General features: G+C 41.0%; 1 protein-coding gene across 2 annotated transcripts in view; it reads right to left on the bottom strand.

Moving 5' to 3' along the window:
- Nucleotides 1-5,702: 5,702 nt before the first annotated feature.
- Nucleotides 5,703-24,022, bottom strand: part of LOC148025734 (conserved oligomeric Golgi complex component-related / COG complex component-like protein) — a 51,329-nt gene continuing 33,009 nt past the window's right edge. Inside the window, exons 4-14 of one of the 2 annotated variants that reach the window (XM_087692957.1) lie at nt 22,783-22,931; nt 22,506-22,583; nt 22,337-22,430; nt 22,056-22,130; nt 21,681-21,977; nt 21,523-21,590; nt 21,372-21,426; nt 7,429-7,567; nt 7,120-7,304; nt 6,706-6,832; nt 6,061-6,198 (exon numbers count right to left, since the gene is read on the bottom strand). In XM_087692957.1, the coding sequence (XP_087549083.1) occupies nt 6,749-6,832; nt 7,120-7,304; nt 7,429-7,567; nt 21,372-21,426; nt 21,523-21,590; nt 21,681-21,977; nt 22,056-22,130; nt 22,337-22,430; nt 22,506-22,583; nt 22,783-22,931 (1,224 nt within the window). In that variant the 3' untranslated portion in view covers nt 6,061-6,198; nt 6,706-6,748. Of the gene's footprint in view, nt 6,199-6,705; nt 6,833-7,119; nt 7,305-7,428; nt 7,568-21,371; nt 21,427-21,522; nt 21,591-21,680; nt 21,978-22,055; nt 22,131-22,336; nt 22,431-22,505; nt 22,584-22,782; nt 22,932-24,022 lie in introns of both variants that reach the window. The other variant, XM_087692956.1, reaches the window with a different exon arrangement.

Consider the following 24,022-nt stretch of genomic DNA (forward strand, 5'->3'; position numbering starts at 1 on the left):
CAATCATAGTACTAACAATTAATTAGATGTAAAGGAAGAGGAAACCTTCCTCTTTACTACATTAACATACACTTAGGGCATATAATTACAATGACTCCAAAATGCAAACATCTTGAGTTAGATTTGCAAGGTACGTATTCCATCTAGAAATATAGAGGAACACTTGATTTTTGTTAGAACCACACTTATCCCCCCCCCCCCCAAATCCGCACGGCCCCACAAAAAGGAAAAATCAATCAAACCACCAACATCAGCCTCCTTAGTGTAAGATCTATGCCAAAATGATCCTCAAAAGACATGTTGCTTGATAAAAAGGTACTATCAACAGTAAGAACATTCTACCTACAAATTATACCAAGAAGTGGTACTTAATAAGGAGGCACAATCAATAATAAGAACACACTTTCCATAAAATCTCCCATAACAAGAAGATATCTTGCAATGTCACTCATAAACATAACATCCTAGCATTATACCTCCTTCAATTCATTCCTTAACTTCCTTTGTAAAGATCACTCTCATAAACATAAAATCCTAGCCTTATACCTCCTTCAATGCATTCATTAACTTCCTTTGTTCCTCTCCTTCCTAAATCCAACTTTCCATAGTCTTTGTAAAAATCTTTGCAGTCCACTCCCCACTCTCCCCTTTAATCTTTGGCACTCTGAGCTTTCCTCTTGCATTTACAAGTTAAGCCTACATCTAATGCTAGAGATTTCTTTTCTCACTAGAGCCCCATTGGTCATCTCCATTCTTAGCTACACCCCAATTATCTCCACTTCCCAATCCCTAATCCACTTTTCTAAACATGGTTATATCCACCTCCCCACCTAATCCACTTTCTTACCACATGTAGAGGTCAACCATGCAATTCATTTGAGATTGTGGATATGAAGCACCCACCCATGTACATTGGGAAATAGTAAGAAGGCACTAAAAAGTTATGCATGTACACTCAAAGTCATCACTACGGACATGATTATCATGGATCTTCTCAATGTCCTCTTGATTATTACTTCTAAGAATTGCCACATGATTCCACCTAACCTAAGTATAGAGTAGCTAGGATGTGTAGCGCACAACTTGCGTGTGAAAGTTTCTTGTGAATTGACATATATCAATGGCTAGATTATTGAAGTATGCCAAAGTACAATTATTTTGTGTAATAATGGAACTTCACAATTGTGAGGTACTAGAGTTTGATAACAATTTTCTATTCTTTATTTTGTTTCACTAAACTCTCCATTTGCAAGGGAGTTATGGAATGGAACATCATCCTTCTCAATATGTTTTAGCTCTTCCAATTCTCCATGATCATCTCTATATATTTCTCAATTTGTTTGAGCTCTTCCAAATCCCTTGAGTCAAGGGTGAGTAGAAACTACTAACTTTGTCACATAAAAAATATTTGTTTACTGTAGAATATACACACACAAGAAACAACTAGTTATGTGCACATGAGATGCATGTGAACAGAAGCTAAGGGCAAACAATTCATAAATCAATTGTGAACATGAGCTTAGGTTGAGTAAATAGGTGATATGGCAAGCAAGCATCTAACTTACTAAGTATTAGTATTTAGATGAAACTAGTCATGTGAGTTTAGGACACAAATTGCAATAGCTCTACCCACGTTTTTCTCTCTCTAGTTCTATGACAACTCCTAATCAACAAATCAAACCAACCATCTTGATAACCATCCTATTGCTTGTGATAGAGAAGGCAAGTCATTGAAGGAGTGGCTTTGATAATTTATAGATAATACAATTGGCCCCTTTGTTGATTGTGAGAATTATTCCTCTAAAGAGAAGAACAAAAAGAAGTTTATGCATCTACTTTAGGGTGAGTGGCAAGGTCAAAAGAACTTGTGCCTTCATGTATGTGACAAGAAGCATTATAATTGCTTGTGTATCATCAATCATACACCAAAAATCATTGAATGTGCAACAATTGAAGCAAACCGTGATTGGATGGAGCGACATCTCAATTCATGCAAAGCAACAATTAATTTGTTACATTATTCAATTCATTGGATGTACCTAAATGCCATAGAAAGGATGATGGTGTGAGTGATGTTACTTAGTGAGCATCCAGGTTCTCTCTTACAAAGAAGGGAAGATAGATAACACTATATGTAGTGAGATTGTGAGCAAATCCCCAATCTTGAGCTACTCTAGCATCATTGGATGTGACTCTCACAATGGCAAGCACTACTAAGTAGGTGGCATTGATGCTTCTCCAATTGGTGCGTAAATGTGATTTACAATTAAGGCTTATAGTGATGGTTGGAAATCTCACATTCTTATCCCAAATGACAAAGTTAACAATGATGGATGTTGACGAGGCCATGTATGCAAGCCATCATTGAGTGATGCCTTTCCACAGGAGATAATTTTGTTGTTGATGTTGGACTAAATAATGGACCTACATATGAAGAGCACAAGCCCAAAGAAGGAGGCCAATAAGAAAATGTAGATTTTACCTTGCCAACGAGTGCATAGCCCCAAAGAAAAGTGATAGGAAGCAAATGAAAGATGAATAAAGCACTAATATCAATTCAGAGTTTTAGAGAAACAGAGCATGAAGGAGATCTTGAGATGCTAAGACTTCACAACCAACGTTATGTAAATTTTTTGAATTGTCGCATAAGGATGTGTTGAATTAATTGAAACCCTTTTGCTCGCCATATGACATGTCCTAGTCCTTTTAAGTCATAGAAACACCATAATATATAAGCTTTTGGCTTCAAAGTTGTTCTTAATGACTCACCATGGACCTCATTTTTTTATTAGATAAAATGCTTAGATGATTGCCTAGGAGTAAGGAGTAGGTAGGTTTGGGAATTCAACCCCATTGAAGGAAATACCCAACAATGAAAATTTGTCTCTAGATGCCCATGGTTGAAGGTTTTGAGAAGTCATGGGAGCTCCCAAATCCCTAAATGAAAAAGTGAAAGTATTGAAAAGAGTGTCTAACAATACCAAAAAACGTATTGAAAAGAGTGTCTAACAATATCAAAGAATGTATTGCCTACATGCAAAAGGAACCATGCAAGCAAAGATTTATTCCCTTCCATACAAAATATTAACATTTTGGTCATAATAGTTTATTTTCCAAATTAAAGACCATCCATAATTTGCCACCCCTCCAATGAATTCTAATATATGAGCAATATCTACAACATCATGATTAAGTCCCGTGACAATTAAATTAGATCAATCAAAGGAGCAATACATACTTAAGAAATTTCCTACGACACAATAGTTGTTGTGATATACGTTTACCTTTGCAAACACCCGCACGAAGGTGGATACACTAGGGTCTAGAGGTTATAAATGCAGGAACTTCTCATTGCATATCACTTTAATGGGGATAATAGAGTGGAAAGGTGATAAGAGTGGCTATTGCATTGGCACATGAGGAGTGAATTTGACTAGAAAAATTATGCATAGTATCACACTTAAAGATAGAAAGTTAGAAGATGTTGCATTTACTTAAACTTGATGTCCAATTGATGACCAACAAGCAGGGTTCATTTGACATTCAAAACTGGACATTGAGCATATTTATTCTTCAAGTGGCCAAATCATGGGGATTTGCAAAATTGCCATGAATTTGTAATGCACTTGTCAAAGACATAGAGAGACATTGATTACCATTGGTCACTTGTACTACACTTGTCAAAGACACAGAGAGACATTGATTACCATTAGTCCTTTGGCTACTAGACTTGGGCATCTTACAAAAATATAAGATTCAATTTAATAATCATGTCTAAGGATGTTACATTATGTCAAGTGATACGCATACAACCAAAGCCAGATCCTTGAATGTGCTTTTCTTTGTTCAAGCATGTTTTCAAAGATATTTGAATATGCAATTAAGTATTTACTTTGACCCTCCCCACAAGCAAGGTATACAAACTCAAACTCTTGCAGGTAGGTAGATCCCATTAAACCAAAGTCAAAACATTTTTTCAAACTCAAGTTTTCAATGTATAAATAAACCCACAAATCTCACATACATCAATCTAGCTAGATTGCAACTAGGGAAGAAATGGAACATACGAGACCTAAGGAATTGACATCATTCCTCAACATTATGGGGAGCAAAGGACTAAGACTAGAAATGGAACCCCTCTTTGAAAAGATTAATATGCTAACTTTGCAAAGCTCAATGGAAGTAAATCTTTGGCTTATTATAACTCATGTTTCAAGTCATAGATACGAATAACTCAAGGCGGCTGGTAGTACGACTGAAAATGTATGTCTTGAGTCCTTGCAAGGGCCTCCTTGTAAATCATCCATTTTGTAACTAGATTGCATTGGTTTGAAGTTATTGACAAGTCCAAACATCCTCGTATCTACTCTCTTGCTCATGAACTAAGAGTGCAATGACAAGGGGTTATTTATTTATTTTCCAAGTTCTTAGACCTATCACATTAAAAAGAGGACATGGTTTTGCCAGCTCTGAAGAGGTGCATTTCCACTCTCCTATCAGTGTTAAAACTCCCAATTTATATGTTTCAATCCTGGATAGCATGACACCCAAGATACTTTCAAATTCATGACCTTCAAAACCTAAGCCACAGCTCTACAATTGAGCAAAACACTCATACCCACCACTAATCTTCCAACTCCAGAATGTAAGCCAAACCTCTACAATTCAGCCAAACACTTACACTCATTCTAATCCTCTTAACTCCAAAACCCTTATCTTTTTCAATTGACTAATGAGACCATTGTATCTCTAACCCTAGAATGCATAGAAGGGATGTATGTCAATGGGATTAAACATTTTATTCCGTTGAAATAAGCTTCAAACAGTATGTTATGCTAGTTAACATAAAATGAAACCATCATGAAAATGCAAGAAAAGAGTCTTTATGCACCCCCAAACTTCAAACATATTAGTTGGAACTTAAATCTCATGTACTACATACCAGGGAAATTGACCAGTCTATAGACATGGTTACCACAAATTGAAGAGAATGATAAGATCAATGGCTTTTCCCATAAGGTATTCAAAAGCACCAACAATTAAGATGGTAATCTGCCTCAAGTTTGGAGTTTGGAGGAATCGTGCTACATATCTAGAACCTCATAAGTACTGACCATTATTTGACACCAGAAAAGGAGCTACATTTGTGTAGTTACACTTGTACCAATGAGCTTATATTGCTTCATATTTATCTTGGAACACCAAAACCAAAATATGACGAAAGGTCGCAGCCATCAAGGAAGTTATTTGTTCAAGTTCACAGATGCCTACATCAAAGGTGTGAGACCAAGTCACATTATATTGAACAATTGCATGTGCAGAAAAGGTAACATAAGAAAACTTGCTTGATGCTTTCAGATGAGGCAAAAAAACACTCGCCAAGGCAACTGGACCAAAGTGGTAAGAGTCCCAATGCCCTATGAAAGCTTTATGTTAAGATCACTAGTCAATAAATATGTAGAACTGTTACAAGAAAACCATTAGGCAGCTCCACCTCACGACATTTAATAACTGCAAGAAAATATAGTGTGAACACATGGCCAATAAACTGCTGAGACATCAACAAAAGAAGAGGGACAATCAAAACACTAGCAGCACGTTATACCATCAGTGACTGTTAGAGAGTTTCAAAAAAGGTCAGGTTATTGGCAGTAACTTATCATACCTCCCTAAACACCAGATTAAAACAGGACGCATACCTGTACAAAAATTAGAACTATTCATTTGGAAAAAGGTAGGTCTGCTCAGCTAACAAAATCTCAACTCATGTTGTACATGTAGTTGAGAACACAGCCTCTGATTAATCAGCACAAGTGTGTTCTTTGCATGCCATGAATGATTTTGGAGAAAAGCTGTTTAAAATTACTTATGCTCTAAGGCTTGTGATTGCTGCCCAGAAATTACAATGCCATCAGTTCTTACTTGTCCATCTTCTAGTTGGCTAGAATTAGAGCTGTTAGAATCCCTTTCCCCGATAGATGTTTCTGTCCCGTTTTGCTGGAGGTTGGATTCCATATTTGGCTTAACCACTTCCAAGGTTTCTCTGTCACCAAGTGCTGAGAACCCATTGTCACGTAAGACAGGGAAAGATGCAGTAAACACTAATCTGCGGAGATTTTCTAAAAAGTCTTTTGATTGTATTGGATTTGTGCCAGGGTAACATCGTCCAAAGCAATTGATACAATATGGGCATGCCACCTGCAAGGCCAGAAGAGGTTTGCATTGGGTGCCTACAAATGGAAAGTTTAGAGAAATGACACAAAACATAATCGTGTAGCAGAAAAATATACACAGTTTTCCAAATGTATGAGGACCAACCCTGGGGAATTTAGGGTTGAATTCAATCAACCTTCTCTGCTCACAGATCATACCCCGGCCGTCCCCCCTCCCAAAAAAAAAAACTCTCCTCCCCCTAAGGAGGGACCGTAGTGGTAGAACTTATAATAAAACTGCCTTTCATAAGAGATGTGCATCACAAAAACCAGTACGTGAAGCTATGGAGTCACAGAAGGCCAAGGACAACTCGTATATTCGAGACCACACCACATGTGGACTTTGTCATACCTCACACTGTACCTCGAGTATGATACTAATGTTGTATTAAGATCAGAGGTTGGTAGGTGCTCTCATTGTAATGCTCATTCCTTTGAATACAACGCTCCCTTAAATACCTGATAGAACTGTCAGGTCACATGTTTGACTTACTTTCAACGGTTTTGAAATCTTGCCTCGTATAGATGCGCATCTCTCATGCTTCATCGTTGAGCTCAGCAAGCATAGCTATCCATACTAGAACTGGACTGAAAATTTTTACAGGACAACCTAGACTACCCTGAAACAGCACAGAATGAGTTGAATGATTACATCAGCTTCCACAATTCTCTTTCATTTTCACCTTTTAGTATTGGATGCACAGATTGCACAAATGAGCTAGTCCCATTTGTGGCAAATGAAGTTGAACCCCCACAAATATTACATAGTCAAGAGTGCAGGTTAACAAGTGTGGATCAAAAATCAGCAACTCACCCCCTCCTGAATTTCTTCACTGTAAATTGCGAAGTTTACTATAATTGCACACAGCCCCATAAACTATTGGTAAGTCAATTTCAGCACACTCACCTCAATAAATGCCCGGCACATTGCCATGAAAAGATTCGACTCATGTTCTCTCAACATACAGGTTGCATTGTAGCGAAGGAGAGAATCTGAAACACTCTGCAAAGCTTGCTGAAGTTCCAAAGCCAGAATTTCCTTTAAATTTATGGGTGCACAATGCCTCAGTTCATTGAGGGCTGCTAAGACCCCTGCATTGAAAAGTGTTGTGAAATTTAAACAGTAAGATGCTCACTTCTTGGACAAAGATCTACACAAAACTGCATGAGGAAGTAGTAGAGAGAATATAAACAGCTTAAAATACTACATACTAACCATTGACAAATGCAGCAAGAGGAGGATGTTCCATCAATGCATATGGTGGGGTAACATCATTAGAGACTTCATCACCAATCCCTCTACTTCCAATGCCAACAGGAGGAAGAGAAATCCAACGATGGGAGTCAAGAACATGCTGAAACATAGGGTTATCTTCAGTATACAACTCAAACAGTACACTAAGCAAATGCAAATTTTCATTTAATCTCAACTGTTTCAGCACAACTTACACTGATTAGAGGATATCTACACAGGTTTTAACATCAATCAGAACTTATGAAGTTCTTCAAAATTTCGTGATTGTTCTTGTGATTCACTTGAACAGGACAGAAGGCAGATACAAGCATTGAAGCCCATATAAGAAGGCAGATGCAAGACATACCACTGTAACTTTGGTGGGCAGGCAGGACAGGAGGGCTGCCACATTAAGAAGCAGGCGGATAGCTGGGCAAGCATCCAGAGAGGTAAGGCAGGCCAGGTGGTGCAGGAAGCAGACATGGCCAGGGCCAGCAGTCGAATCAAGTGGCTGATTGGGATGTTAGACAGGCACGCAGTTGCACCTGTCCTCAGCTAGAGTTGGATGTGCAGGCTGTCCTATAGAAGGGCGCTGGTTTGCAGTCCAAGCTCTAGACATTCTTTATCAGATTCTAAGTCATCTCAATCTCTTGCCCTTCTAGAAAGGATCATATGTTACTTTGGTCTGCATTCTCCCCTCTTTCCACGTTTATCACTGGAGTTTAAACATCTCACTCAGCTTTCAGAGACCTCTTTCTTTGCTGATAAAATGCACAATGACCTATGTCAGGTGCAATCTTAACTTATTGAATACACTCATCTTGATTTCAGACTACCAAATCCACAATATTACATGCATACACACCTGCTGCAAGCAGAGATGCCATAGCTGACTGAACAAGGTCAGTCCGGACTATAAGCAGACATTTTAATATGGCTGCAACTACAAGCAGATATAGGCCCTAACATACCCAAACTCTTCAAGTTGTAGAAAACCACAACTGTGTAGCATATGTGCACTGTCTCTCATCATGAGAATAACTTTTGGCCTCTCCAACAAACAAAGCAAGTCAATGCAGAGACTAGCATGACAAGCAGGTGCCCTGAATACAGCCTTGTGAACCTTTCCAGAGGTACAACTAGGGTCTATCGATATTTGAAACAAAGATTCCATTTGACAGCTTGATATAATTGATTCACTCGTGCTGCACTAGGAGTGTAAGCACTACAGTGTGTCATCCAGCACCACTTGAGATATTGTCAGTGGCCATTTGAAAAACAGTGTCTAGTGATAAACAGTAATATCTTATGCATGTCTAAAACAGCAAATATTGTGTAGATCCTAGGCATAATCGTGGTGATTGGTTCACTCACTTTTCTGAGCATATGCAGAAGAAAACATGCATTGCACATTGTTAGGGGGTGAACTTGCTCAATACATGCTCCTAGGCACATGAAACACTAGACTGATGATGCACTTGTACACAATTCCTGCATGCACAAAAAAGATGTCTGCTATATCTCTGCATAGACAGCTATTGACCACAATATAAAACAGAATAACTGATGCAAATCTGAAAGTCAGATACAGAACCAGAGATTTATGTGTCATTTTTGAAGTCCCACTGATGAGGAAAACAAAATGACTTGAAAAAAATTTTATCCAGTAAACAGCATATACTTCTTGTACAGGCTAGCCTTGTGAAGAAAGATCAGATCAAAATTCACGGTTTTTGATATCTTTGATCGTGAAGGCAATATATGGTGGATGGGGTATCTGTGAATCGATGACCTTGTAACGCATTGGCAGTCCTGATTGGGCCTGTGGAAGGGTGTCATGAGGACATGTATTTTTGAAACCTCACTTAACATGTGGATTAATTTTTAATCACATCATTAAGTAAATGTTGCACATGTGAGGTGCAACTGGGGTTAAAGTAAATTTACGAGCCCAAGACCCGAATAAATCATGGAATGTCAAAGGCAAAGGTTGTTATAAGTTATGCCGTGAAGGAATCGATTAGGCACGGAGATCGAGGCAAACAGTCATTACGCGCAGTGAGAGAGACAAGGAGAATGCGAGAGAGCAGAGTATAGAGTGAACACGTTTTTAGGTACAATGACTAGTGTACCACTTTAGGTTTTAGATAGATATATGTATGAAAGTACAATGTGCTAAGGGTGTGTTCACACCTATGCACATATAAAAGGCACGATGGCCATTTATTCCCAACAACCTCCCACCTAAAGGCAATGTGCCTTAAGAGGAGAAAAGAATCAGCTAAGTCTAAGTATGTACAAAGCTGAAATAAATATATCTATCCAACTCCCATCATCTCTCGGCAATGAGCAAACCGCTCTGCTAGAGACCCTTCATGAGAAGGTCTACAGGATTATCATCTGTATGCACTTTGACAAGCTCAATGCTCTTGCTGTCAAGTACATCTCTAATGAAGTGATACTTCACCTGTATGTGCTTTTTCTTTACATGAAAGACAGGATTCTGTGCTAGCATGATAGCACTCTGACTATCACAATAGAGAATAGGTAACTCCGTGATCCTAAGCTCTCCCACCAGACGTGAAAGCCATAAAGCCTCCTTGCATGCCTCAATGGTGGCAGTTACATACTCTGCCTCTGTACTAGACAATGCAACACACTTTTGTAGCCTGGAGATCCAAGAGACTGCTCCTCCTGTGAAAGTAAACACATACCCAGAAGTGGACTTCCTGCAATCCGCATGACCAGCATAGTCTACATCCGTAAAGCCAACAACAGATACTTTCTACTTTCCAAAGAAGATGCACAACTCCTTTGTGCCTTTAAGGTATCTCATAATACCTTTCACTGCATCCCAATGCTTCTTGCCAGGGGTTGCCATGTATCTGCTAACCACTCCCACTGCAAAAGCAATGTCAGGACGTGTAGCAACCATAGCATACATCAAACTGCCAACAGCTGAAGTAACCTTCTCATCATCAGATGTAGAGCTGTCCTCTGCACTGAGTTTCACATATGGAGGCAATGGAACCCCCATTGTTTTACCCCCCTCCATATTGAAACGCTGCAAAACTTTGGAGATATACTCCTGCTGAGATAGATAGAGTAAACCTTTAGATCTATCTCTGAGTATTTGCATGCCAAGAATGTGATTTGCATCACCCAAATCCTTCATGTCAAAGCTACCATGAAGACTTTGCTTCAATGAATCCAAGGCATGAATATCCCTGCCAGCAATCAGCATGTCATCAACATACAAAACCAAGATAATCAGGCTGCCATCTGCTGCCTTCTTGGTGTACAAGCAGTGATCCACTTGACTTCTATGAAAGCCTTGGGATTGCATGAATGTATCAAACTTATGATACCATTCGCTTGGTGCTTGTTTCAGCCCATATAAGCTCCTTTTAAGTTTACATACCATTTGTTCTCTCCCTTATTCAACAAACCCTTCATGCTGCTGCATATATATGTCTTTATGCAAATCACCATGTAAAAACGCAGTCTTTACATCCATCTGTATGAGCTCCATATCCTCAACTGCAACCAAGCCCAAAATGGTTCTCAATGTAGTCATCTTGACTACAGGAGAGAAAATCTCATCAAAGTCAATTCCATGCTCCTGCTTGTACCCCTTTGCAACCAATCTTGCTTTGTACTTTGGTGAGAAACCAGAAGTGACCTTCATTTTGTAAACCCATTTGCATGGAAGGGTTTTCTGCCCTTTAGGCAACTGCACCAAGTCCCAAGTGTCATTTTTTTCAAGAGATTCCATCTCTGACAACATGGCTTTATACCATTTCTTGCTGTCCTGTCTGTCCATTGCTTCCATGAAGCAAGACGGTTCACCATAGTCTGTCAACATGACATACTCAACCACATTAATTGTACCAGGAACAAATATGTCAGGTTGTCTAGTAGCCCTAGACAATCTCCTAACCCAATGGTCATTGTTTGCTGGCTGTTCCTGCAAATTTGCATTTTCAATATGCTGTCCTAGCATTTCAGCCTGCAAATCAACATTAACAGCTTGCTGTCCTGGCTGTTCCTGCAAATGTAATGGCTCATTTTCATGGGCAATAGCTGGCTGATCATTTCCAGCATCATCTCTTGCATTTACAGGTTCATTTACAGTAGGTATTTGCTGCTGTACAGCGGGCACATTTTGCTGTCCAAAAGGTATTTCTTCCCAGAATACAACCCTACGGACCTCCTCAGTCTTTTCGGGTTGTTTGTGCATGCGATCTTCCCGAAAGATGACATCGTTGCTGCGCACTATTTTCCTTTTCTTGAGATCCCACAATTTATACCCCATTTCACCCTCATTACCATATCCTAGAAAAATGCATTTACAGGACTTTGGCTCAAGTTTGCTGCGTTTTTCTTTACGAATGTGCACAAAAGCCTCGTAGCCAAACACTTTCAAATGAGCATGTGAAGGTGGCTTGCCCGATCACGCTTCTTGGGGAGCTTCCCCCCCCCCCCCCCCCCCCAAAGGCCTGTTTGGTGACCGATTAATCAAGTGAACGGTTGTCATAATAGCCTCTGCCCAAAAACCATGGGGTAATGCAGCATGAGACAGCATCGTACAGACCTTATCCTGTATAGTCCGATTCATACGCTCTGCAACTCCATTTTGGGGTGGATTATGAGGGGTAGTGAGCTCCCTCTTTATCCCTTTGCTGTCACAAAATGCCTGAAAGGCTTTGGACACATATTCCCCACCATTGTCAGAGTGAAGACACTTAAGTGTCTTATCTGTCTGATTTTCAGCCAATGCCAAGAATTTTTTAAACTTGTCAAGCACTTTATCCTTGCTACGAATAGGGTAAACCCATACTTTCCGTGTAGCATCATCAACAAAGGTGACAAAATATTTCTTTCCCCCTAAAGATAATCCTAGCATTTGACATACATCTGAATGTACTAACTCTAGAGGAAAAGATTTCAAAGAAAGTAACTTTTTGTGAGAAGTTTGTGCATGTTTGCCATAAATACAATGATCACAGTGATCAAAATCAGCATAATGAAGACAAGACAAGTAACCCAAACGAGAAAGCACTTTCATTCATGTTTGACTCATGTGTCCCAACCGGCCATGCCACAAAGAAACACTTGGCTGCTGGGTCACGACAACAACATGGTCACGCACACTAGATACATGAAGTGGATACAACGTATCACTCTTGCAACCTCTGGCAATAACCCTAGATCCCTTACAGATCTTCCATTTTCCATCAAAGGTGGTATGAAAACCATCATCATCTAGCTGCCCCGTGCTAATCAAGATCTTCTTGAGCTAAGGTACATGCCGTACATGCTGAAGTGTAAAGACAGAGCCGTGCTGAAACTGTAACTACACACTGCCAATACCTGCAATCTCACATGCATAGTTGTCCCCAAGATGGACAACACCATGTCAACCCCCTGTATATGCGGAAAACCATTTACGATGAGGGGTGACATGAAAAGAAGCACCTAAATCAAGAATCCAGGTCAGCATGTCATCATCTGTATCTGCAAGCAGAGCATGTGCACCAAAATGTGAAGAGACAGAGTACATCACTCCCACTGTCACTGTCATGAGTGACTACATTCACCTCTTCAATTTTTACACTGCTTTTCTTAGGCTGACTGTCCTTCTTCTCTTCCTTGCAATCATCTGTCTTCTTGTCTTTTCCTTTCTCTTTCTTCCATTTGTAACAGTCACGTTTAAAGTGACCCTTCTTGCCGCAATGATGGCATTCAACATCTTTGCCACGTGATTTACTACATCCCTCGCCATCATATTTGCCCTTTTGCTGTAATCTGCCCCTAGTATGCAAAGCACTAGAAGACTTGCTGGATGCATCGTTCTGTCAATTCATCTCTTCCATAAGTAGAGCACTCTCTACATCAGCATACAAAAGGATCCCATTAGAATTGCTCATGGCAGTCATGAATATATCCCAACTCTTTGGTGGAGTGCAAAGCAAGAAAGTAGCCTTAAATTCCTCATCAATCATGAACTTCAAGGCAATCAGCTGGCTGAAAATGAAGTTAAACTCACTCAAGTGAGTAGACATTGCTGTATTTTCTTTCATATGCAAATCCATAAGCTTTTTCAGCCAATACACTTTATTTGCAACGCTCTTTTGTGCATACAGTTCTTCCAATCTAGTCCATATAGCATATGCAGAATCCAAACCTTCAATGTTGAATAGCAAGGCATCAGAAATCGATAGCTCTATGGTTGAGCGTGCAAGCTCATTCAACTCATCCCAATCGTCCTGATCCATGTCCACAGGCTTTGCCCCTTTAGTTTTGATTGGCTTTGCCTGCTTCTTTTGTAACAGGATATTGTAGCACTGTTTTTGCCACACTGCAAAATTATGTGCGCCTTCAAGCTTCTTTATATTCATCAAATTACTGCTGTCATTGCTGCCAGCCATGGTTTTCAGCTCAAAAGTGACCAAATAACCAGTAAATGCAGGCCCAAATTGTCACCCAAGTGACCAAGGTACAAACGAGTACCAATCAGCAATAAATGACCACGCAGAAGTACAGATTTCAGATTTGTAATTCAGTTTTCAGAAGCACCAAACCAAGTGCTACAGCATTATCCAACTGATTACAGCTGTTCCAAAAGGGATGTGCATCACTTTACATGAGGAAACCCCAAAATTTCAGCTGCAATTTCTGTCGTATGTGTACCCACGGGCATAAAATTTGACACAAACGGTCAAAAGCCCCAAAATTTGGTGCTTGAAATTGTCAAACACGCATCTGCATTTCCTCTGTCATGCATAGGACTGTCCAATTTTGCCAAAATAAAGCAATTTCAGCAAAACCCCCAAATTTTACCAAGTGTTGATGTCCAAATTGCGCGGAATTCAACCTACATGTACATAAAATGACCAAATGCTGCACAAATTTTGCCCAAATCGCAAAAGCCCCAAATTGCACGGGGTCCAATGTGCCTCAATGTCGAGAAATTGGGTCAATTTCAGCCCAATTTGTGCATGTACATGAAAAGCCCCAAATGTCGGGGACGAAATGTCACAAATTCCTGCAATTTCTGAGACAAATATCACTGTTGCATCTTGCGCGCATGAAATCTGGACAAATCCCCAAATTTTCTAAGTCCTAGGTGCACTACTTTCAGTGAAATTGAAAGAATTTCACTAAAAATGTGAAAAGCCCCAAAACTCCCGGGCAAATGTGCACCGACTTTGCAATTTCTAAGTCAAATTGTCCAATTCTATGTTGAGATCCCTAGATTCAAGAAAAGCCCCAAATTTCTGAGCCAATTTTGCACAGATCTGAAGTCTTGTGCTTACGTGCGCGAAGCCTTGTCAGTGGGTGAAGCAATTTTCAAAGGAAAAAAAAGTTGAATTTTTTGAAGAAAAAATGGACGGGGACGGGTCCATTGACCCGCCAGGCGTCGCCTGACAGTCACGCCCGCCAGCTGGTCACGTTCGTCAGCGTCCCATGCAGTCCCGTCGCGTAAAGCTGTCGCGCCCTGCTAGAGGTCCTGTTGCGCTGCCTGATGCCACGGGAGCTGTCGCCTGCACATCGGAAGCTATCGCCAATCTGTCGTTGACCTGTCGCATTCCTGAAGGCTGTCGCCTGCAGCCCGTTTCGTCAGACCTGGTCTGGTCGTTGTCACCAGGCTGTAGCGCTGGACACGAAGTCCGTTCGTCTGCAACTGCTGCCCGTCACACATGCTGCTGCCCTCTGGTCCACACTGGACTAGCTGTCACTAGCTAGACCTACCACCTGCTAGCCAATTTGAAGTGACTGTTTCCACTCTCCTGTCTGCCGACAGACAAACACCCACCTGTTGTACGTGAGCTGCCTCTGCCTGACGACCGCCTGCAGCACCTTACACTCTAATACCAATTTGAAGAAATCGATTAGGCACGGAGATCGAGGCAGACAGTCATTACACGCAGTGAGAGAGAGTGCGAAAGAGCAGAGTATAGAGTGAACACGTTTTTAGATACAATGACGAGTGTACCACTTTAGGTTTTAGATAGATATATGTATGAAAGTACAATGTGCTAAGGGTGTGTTCACACCCGTGCACATATAAAAGGCACGATGGCCCTTTATTCCCAACATGCTGCACAAGTACTTGGTAGTATTTGGTGCCAGTTATTGGCCTAGGTCATTCATTTGGCCATAAGTGTCAATTGGTGACACTAGAGAAGTGGCGTTTAATGGTACCTAACACCAATCTGATGGTCAAAGATGGCACAGAGACACTTGGGAATGGAAGTTGCCTAGCCAATTTAATTATTGGCCAGTCAAATTACTTTTCAGGGCACCGATATAATTATTAGATTAATTTTCAATATTTAGAGGCTGAAAATTAATATTTACTTATGGAAAATGCTGGAAAAACCATTTGGAAAGGCTGCCACTTGTAAAAAATGCCTATGCAAGACTGAAAAACGTCTTTAGAGGCTGGAGAGAAGCATTTTTATAGATTCAGCCTGCAAGAGAGAGGAAGGGGAGGTTGTTGGTCTGATTTGCAGCCATTGGAGGACCTTTTGAGGCAGCCAAGCGCAGAAGAAGACCAATCAACAGCAGATGACAGCATCTATAGGCTGTTGAGGCAGGGCAGCAGCAGTAAATGACTGATTTTCTTCAATTCTTTGCATCTACATGCTGTTGTGGCAGAGCAGTAGCTATGTTTGACTGATTTTCAATCATTCTTCGCGACAAAACTTTGAATTTTCTCTCTCTACAACTTTCCCTCTCATCTCCCAGCCATTTCATAGCCTTGCTCCAAAGAACTCAACATTTGGACCCTTGGAGGGAAGTGTGCCAGAAATTGGAAGCTCCAAAACTTGGATTCAACAAGGCTGAAGCTGTTTTTAGCCTATTCAAGTGGAGGGACCAGCAAATAATTGAATTTGGGGCATTTCTCATCTCCATCAAAGCGGGTGAAGGCCAATTGATTGCCTGAATCAAGGGGCAAATCAGGTTAAAGACTTGCTGGTGATTTTGAATTGCAAAGGGAGGTGGAATACTGAAATGTAAATCAATTTTTATTCAACAAAGCTAAAGAAATACCGAAAAGGGTGCCAATTTTGGGGCCAATCGGGTATGCATTGTCCAAGATTAGTAGGTAAATTTGTATTTCCAGATTTGCATTAATTGTTTGCTATTGTAATTAAGTTGTAATCAGGGATTTACCACCCATCCACGAAAGGAAGATTGGTTTCAAAGGAACCATTCTGAGTAGCTATTGGCATGCTGTGGCAGTTCCACCCTCTACCTCACGTACGAAAGACCTCCCCAGTCGACCTACTCCAGTGCCTCCATTCTATGTTGCACATTCATACCACTAGCAGTCATTGCTCCCTTCGTCTATAGCAACATTCCCCCCGGTATCACAGCAGCTAGATTGGTAGCCCCGAACAGTGACATGCAATGGAAACCTCTGGTTAGATACTAAAGCATTCTAGGAGTTCCCCCCAGTCAAACACCATGCGCATCGTCCTCTCTGAGAGGAACAGCTCCTTTCCGTCCGTGCCACAGAGCTGGAACTTAAAGAAACAACAATCTATGGACAGGTCATTGGACACTCTACATCCACGGTCCAGCTTCGAGATTGGCTTCACTACATGCTACACATTGGCACAACACAAATTGCAGAGACACTTCTCGTGGGTTAGGAGATCTTCATGGTTTGACTTACCTCTGTGGATGCAGCCTGCGAGCTAGGGTATAGCTCACCTTATGCCTCCATGAAGGGGATCATTTACATGGTTCCCTGATATAGTGTCTTCACAGTGGAGGAGTTCGCACTCCACAATAAGTTTCCTAGACACCCATTCTAAATGCCCACAACAATTTTCTAAAGATACGAAGGATAAAGATACGCCAAGTAAAAAGAAGCCCAACATTAACTTAGTGTCTGATATGGTGGAAGATCAATCAGCTAATGATGCTACAGAATTGTGCAAAGCTTGGGGAGAGATTAGAGATTCCACAGTGCTTATTTTCTTTGATCCTGGAGCTCGTGCAAACTTTATCTCACCAGCATTGGTAGCTAAGCTGGGTATACATCCCGAGGAAATGGGACCAGTTGGACAAGCTAATTTGGCATGCCCGAGACATACTGAACCTGTCACCCCCATTCTTGGCAAACTTCGTATGCACATTCAGAGCTATGTGGACACAGAGGAGTTCCATATTATGCCTTTAGAGGGTTGTGATGTTCTGTTGGGTATTTTATAGTGCCAGAGGAAGCATGTTATCTTGGGTACTTACAACAGAACGATTACTCTTGTACATAGGGGAAAGACTCATGTGTTAGATGTGAAACTTAAAGGAGAGTCTGTGCCAGTTGTTTTTGCTTCTGCAATTACTTCTATAATGAGAAATTATATTTCTGCGTACTTGGTCTTTGCAAAGCAAATTAATGAAGTTGACAGTAATATGTCTGTACTAGATGAAAGTAGAAGGGCTTTCTTGGATAAATTCAGTGATTGTTTCTCAGATTTGTTACCAAGAGAGTTACCCCTTGAGAGGCCTGAAGATCATACCATAGATTTTATTCCAGGGACTAGTCTACCCAATAGGCCACCGTACAGGGTCAGTGCAGCACAGCAGAAAGAGATTATGAAACAGGTTAATGAGCTTTCAGAGAAGGGACTAATTCAGCCCAATAGTTCTCCATTTTCTTTCCCCGTGCTGCTAGTTCAGAAAAAGGACGGCTCTTGGCGAATATGTATTGACTACAAAGCCTTGAATAAGAACACGATCAAGAATAGGTTTCTGATTCTGAGGATAGATGACATTCTTGATCAATTACAAGGAGCAAGAATGTTTAGCAGGATAGATTTAAAAAGTGGGTACCATCATATCAGAATCAGGCTAGAGGATATGCATAAGACTGCTTTTAGAACGACATTCGGTCTCTATGAATTCTTCGTCATTTTGTTTGGATTTACCAATGCTCCTGCCACGTTTAACAAGATAATGGATAGAAATTTCCGCCCTTGTTGAAGTTTCGTTGGCACATTCTTTGATGATATGATTATCTTTTCAAGGAATGAAGAGGAGCATAGAAAACACTTAGCTACAGTCTTTAATGAGCTTAAGTGTAACAGATTGCTTATTAATGCCAAGAAGAGTGAATTCTTTTTTAAAGAGATTTACTTCCTTGGGCACTTAGTTTCTAAAGATGGTGTGAAGATGGATCCTGCAAAGATAGAAGCAATTGTCTCTTGGCCAAACTTGAAAACCGTTCATGATGTCTACAGTTTTCTTGGCCTATACTCTTACTACAGAAGATTTGTAAGACACTTTGCAGAGATTGCTTCTCCTTTACATGCGCTTCAAAAGAAGGATGTCAAATGGCAATGGATTGACAAAGAGAAATCAGCATTTAGATGTTTGAAGGGGAAAATGACTACAGATCCAGTACTTATTTTTCCACATCTGTCTAAGCCATTCGTAGTGCAGTGTGAGGCATGTGGAAACAGCACTGGTGCTGTATTAATGCAAAATGGCGGAGTTGTGGCATACGAGAGTAGAGTACTCTTTGTTGTTGAAAGGACTTACTAAATTTATGAGAAAGAGTTATTTGTTGTGATCCATGCACTTTCTAATTAGAAGCATTATTTGCTTGGTGCCGATTTTGTAGTGCAAATGGATCATCGAACACTTAGTACTTTCTCACACAGGCTAAATTGTTAGAGAAACACATGCGTTGGGCAAATTTCATATCTATGTTTCATTTTCAGATAGTGCATGTGGAAAGCAAGAAGAATGTAGTTGCAGTTGCCTTATCTCACAAACCACAAGTGTCAGCTGTTTCAATTTCTTATCACCATGAATTGGATGATATGAAAGAGTAGTATGCTGATGACAAAGATTTCTCTGAAATCTATGAACAGTTGATCAATGGCCAACATCATGATCATTATATGTTCAAAGAAGGCTTTATCATGATGCATGGAAGACTATGCGTTACAAAACAGCTAAGGCCAAAAGTTTTATTAGAAAGTCATGCCCCACCATATGCAAGACATCACGATATAGATGCTACAATCAAAGCGGTAGAGACTTTCTTCTATTGGCCAACCTTGAGATCTAATGTTGATGTATATGTCAAATCTTGCCTTGTATGCCAAAAGATCAAATTTGATAGACAGAAGGCACCAGGGTTATTGCAACCACTGCCTATTCAAAAAGGCCATGGGAAAGTATTACCATGGATTTCATTTTTTATCTTCCAAGAACTTATTCAGGGAATGATGGAATTTGGACTATCATTTGCAAACTCAGCAAATAGGCACATTTCATTCATGTAAGGAAAAAAGCTTAAGTCAGAACACATGGTAAAGGTATTTATGCATAATATCCTCAAGTACCGGGAAATGCCATGGTCAATTGTCAGTGATAGAGACCCAAGAATGACTAGCTTGTTTTGGAAAGAGGTGCTGAGCTAAGGAGGAGGGAGATTGACTCAGCAATCCCTCAGGAGTAGCTAGATCCCCCAATCCGAGAGCTGATGGAGCTTGAGGGGGTGTGGGATGCTAGATTCTCACCGACTGGTATCCCCTTACAAGTGGCAGGTAGAGTGGATGGTGCCCCCTGTGGGACTTTCTTTACCGTGCCGGATGGGGGGCGTCTGGCTCTTGACAAAGAACAACAAGATGAGAAGATTGCTCTCCTTTCCTGAAGGAGAATCCCTGTGGTCAACGGACTCCAAGGGAAGACCTGGTGACTGGACCCTTATGTGCCCTCGAAGGAGTTTCGGGAGTGGCGCCTTTGGATATGGGAGAGCAGGCCACTTTATGAGTTAGAGTGGAATCCTGGAGAGTGGCTATGGCCGGCCACTACAGTCGCCAAGAAGCCTCTGAGGTTCTTGGAGTACACAGCCAAGATTGGTAGACATTTACTGATGCCGGAAGACATGGATTCGGCGCCTTCGCGCAACAAATACTGGACGGAGCATAGCATCACAGATGCCTTCCGTCGAACCTTCTGGCATCACCTGTGGCACAGTTGGAGATCGAGGAGGGAGTCGTATTTCCTTTGGCTTTTGGCACATGGGGGCCTGGCTGTTGGTGGGAATTGGTTGGCCTAGATGTAGCAGGATGGAGGTTGTAAGCACTACCCACAGCAGCACTTGGAAACTCCAAAGCACAGCCTGTGGTCTTGCCAGGGGGCACAACTCGTATAGAGAGGAGCCTGCCGTATTCTCTGCCATGTGGCACCCAGCCTTGGATGTATCTTGTGGGGGGGACTTTTTGCTGACAGGCAGTCAGCCAAGACCATCACCTCTTGTATGAGGTTGGGATGCAGGACATGATTTTTCTCGTAGAGGCTGGGTTTTGTGCAATGGTCAGCTTGGAGGCTTTACCCATCCGCCAAGTATTGGAGCCCACAGCAAAGCACTCAGAGGTATGGGAGATCATAGGCAGTCTTACAGGATGGCACATTTGGAAGGCATGCCGCCAAGTGGTTTTTGGCAAGGAGTGCCTTTCAGTATATGCGACTTTGCCAGAGCTTTGGACCTCCATCATCATCCACTCCTTCCACGGCCAGTGAGACCACGTGCAGGGCGAGTCTCGAGCCAGTCAGGAACTCCGTTTTCACTTTCTGCGCACTTGGAGCGGCCGTGATCTGTTCTTCATGATGCAGGCAGGCAGCCCCAGATGGCGATACATCCCCCCTCCATGGCTTCTTGCCCCTATCCCCCCTAGACCGCCTTGAGAGGCTTGTATACATGATGGATTTGTGATTTGCATCAGCTCCAGCTAGTCTGTTGAGCATGTACACTTCGTTGTATTCAGCCTTCTGAGTAATATAATTGGCCACACTTTACTTGCAAAAAAAAAAACAGCATATACTTGAGATGGATAGGTGCCAATTCTCAAACCCTTCTACTGGCATTATTAAGACAAGAATATAATACTCACTTGAAAGTTCTCTAGTGTTGCTGCCATGTTGCTGGTGAACAGATTATGAATGGATCTGTAAAGAAGTAGGTACATCTTATATAGTAAAACTGTTTTCAGATAACGGTGTATATCTCATTCTGATAATGCCATTAAGTTTTAAAAAACTCACGCTTCAAACAATGGTGGAAGCAGTCCTCTAAAGTCCATGCCAACACGACCAAGACTCATGCCACAGTACTGTCCAGAAAAAGGCATTTTAGAAACCGTTAACAAATTATTTACCATGGTTTCACAATGATACACTAGATTGTTTATACAGTTGTTTACCATGCATTGTTCAAGGAGATGAGCGAGCAATGCTCCCTCTGATATTTTGGGAAGTAAAGACTGCAATACTGCCAGGTGCAGAGTAATCCTATGCATGGCCCAACTATAGAGAAGGCCCCCATCATAATGCTCCTCATTTCCAGATGTGTCATCAGAAAAGATGGCCCGATACTGGGTAACAACGTCAAAGAGGTGCACCCGATGACAGTCTGCCATTCTTTTTAGATAATCATATGGATTTCCCTGATCCAGGTCATCTATAATCCCTGCAAGCCATGCATCTCTGCATCTCAAAAACTGCAGGAAAATTTGAATGCTATCAGATAATAATGTTTTAATATCTACAGAAGACAATTTGCAAGATTTCAATGTTACCTGAAGCCGAATTTCATGTTCATCAAAAACACCCAATCGCCGTAAGTAACCAATAACTCTGAGACATTCAGGCAACTGAAATCCAATTTATCAACATGAAAAAATCCTGAAATAAAATAAAATTGACCCTGCATACAAGTTTGAAACATCATATGATGTAACAACAAATGATGAAATAAATCCCTCCCCCAGACATCTGCATACCAAAAGAGAAACCATATGCTGAAATGGCTATGACTTTAAAAGTAGCTGCTAGCATAGTCAAGGAAATTCTCACTAACTTGGATATTTGACCGTAGCCTTTGAAGCAGTTGTGAAAGCATAGATTGAGTGATCTGTTTTGCATCTTTAACCAATGACTGAATTACTGGAAGCCTGCAAAATTTTTCTTTATTTCAGAAGAAAATAAAAGCAGCCTAAGATATTAGAAGGGAGAAGAGAACTGAGTACTTGGCATGCATAGTTGCCAGCTTTGAAACAAACGCCTCCAAATCAAGTGCCTCATCATAATTCCCATTCCTCACACACCTAAAACAGGGAGAAACAAACATCTAAGGCATTAACACATGATTTCATTTCCAAGAAAAGTAGCTTCTATGAAATCCACCTCCACTATAAGCTAACATGCATTGCTGTTTCTTAATCCATCATGGCTTTCACAAAAATAAGCCTTTTAACAAAATAATTATCAATGCCTTGAAAAACACAAACATGAAACTATGCATACGTATCCATGAGCTGAGGAATCTCTAGCAGGTCTAAAATCGTGCTGTGATTTGCCAGTAATGTCTGGTTTAAACTGCGCTTCTCCAGTATTTGTTGCCCATACTCCATAAACTGATTACAGCCACCAGTTAACTCAGGAATTTCTCTTATCTGCACTTGCCAATAAAAAGGCATCAATGTCCACTGTTTATTAATTGACTAAGAACTTCAAGACAAGACTGAGTATCCTCTTGTGAAAACGTTTTCCTATCCAACGTCTTCCTATTATAAAAATATTTCAAGCAAGCCCTATCAAATCATCCCTGTTTTTCAGCCTTCAGTATCTATTTTTTGCATGCAAACAAATGCCTAGTAAAACACCAAAACAAAACATTAACCAACAATAGAAGAGCAAATATGTAACTACAACCATAATGGCAAAGCAAAGTCACAACATAACAAGAACTGGAACAAGAATAGCACCTCTACTGGCAATGGGAACTGACAGGAATACCATGTCATCACAAAAGTCTACGTACCACCCTGTTGAGATTTTGTGTCCATCTCAATCTGGGCCCCCACTGCATCCTGCAGTTCCCACATTGGTTACCATTTAGGTCATTATGCCACATGTCAAGAAGGGCACACATTTCTAGACCAAGTCAGCCACATTTTGGCATCCACTGATGCAGGTCAGCCAGTTGCATCTTCACAGCTTGTTTATAGGCTTCACAATTCCACAGACTCCATTGATAATTCAGTATTCTTGCATGTATGTTGCTCCATCCTGTGCTTTCGTTCATTTCTACCATCTTGTGGCCACTTCCCAAAGTACCAGCTGTTGCTTCATTGCTGCCGTGCTATTTTGTATTTACCTTTCTTTGCACCTCTATTTCCACTGTGTTACCAAAACATAGAGTCCATATTGCCTCTAAGGCAAGTGTTTGCAGGTTGATTGTGGGAATGTTGCAGTCCGGACCTGCATTTCTCACACAACAGGTGTCACAGCTGATTGTGCGACTTCCATCATGATAGCAGCTTCCCAGCAAACCATAATATCCCTCATCCCCAATAAACCATAATGTACTTCTTTCAAAGTCATCTCCAGCCCGATACTCTACCTCCCTCAATGAAAGACTAACCATATGATGCTTCTTACTGCTCCAACAAACTGCATCGGATCCAAGGGGAAGTAACCAGTCATCGAACATTGAGTGTCAATGTCACTAGCCCCATCTGAGGCACTCCATCTTGAAGTGTGG

The sequence above is a fragment of the Lygodium microphyllum genome, chromosome 14 (genome assembly GCF_053477565.2).
Source record: "Lygodium microphyllum isolate KBCC chromosome 14, Lygodium_microphyllum_v1.1.10, whole genome shotgun sequence".
Classification (NCBI taxonomy): domain Eukaryota; kingdom Viridiplantae; phylum Streptophyta; class Polypodiopsida; order Schizaeales; family Lygodiaceae; genus Lygodium; species Lygodium microphyllum.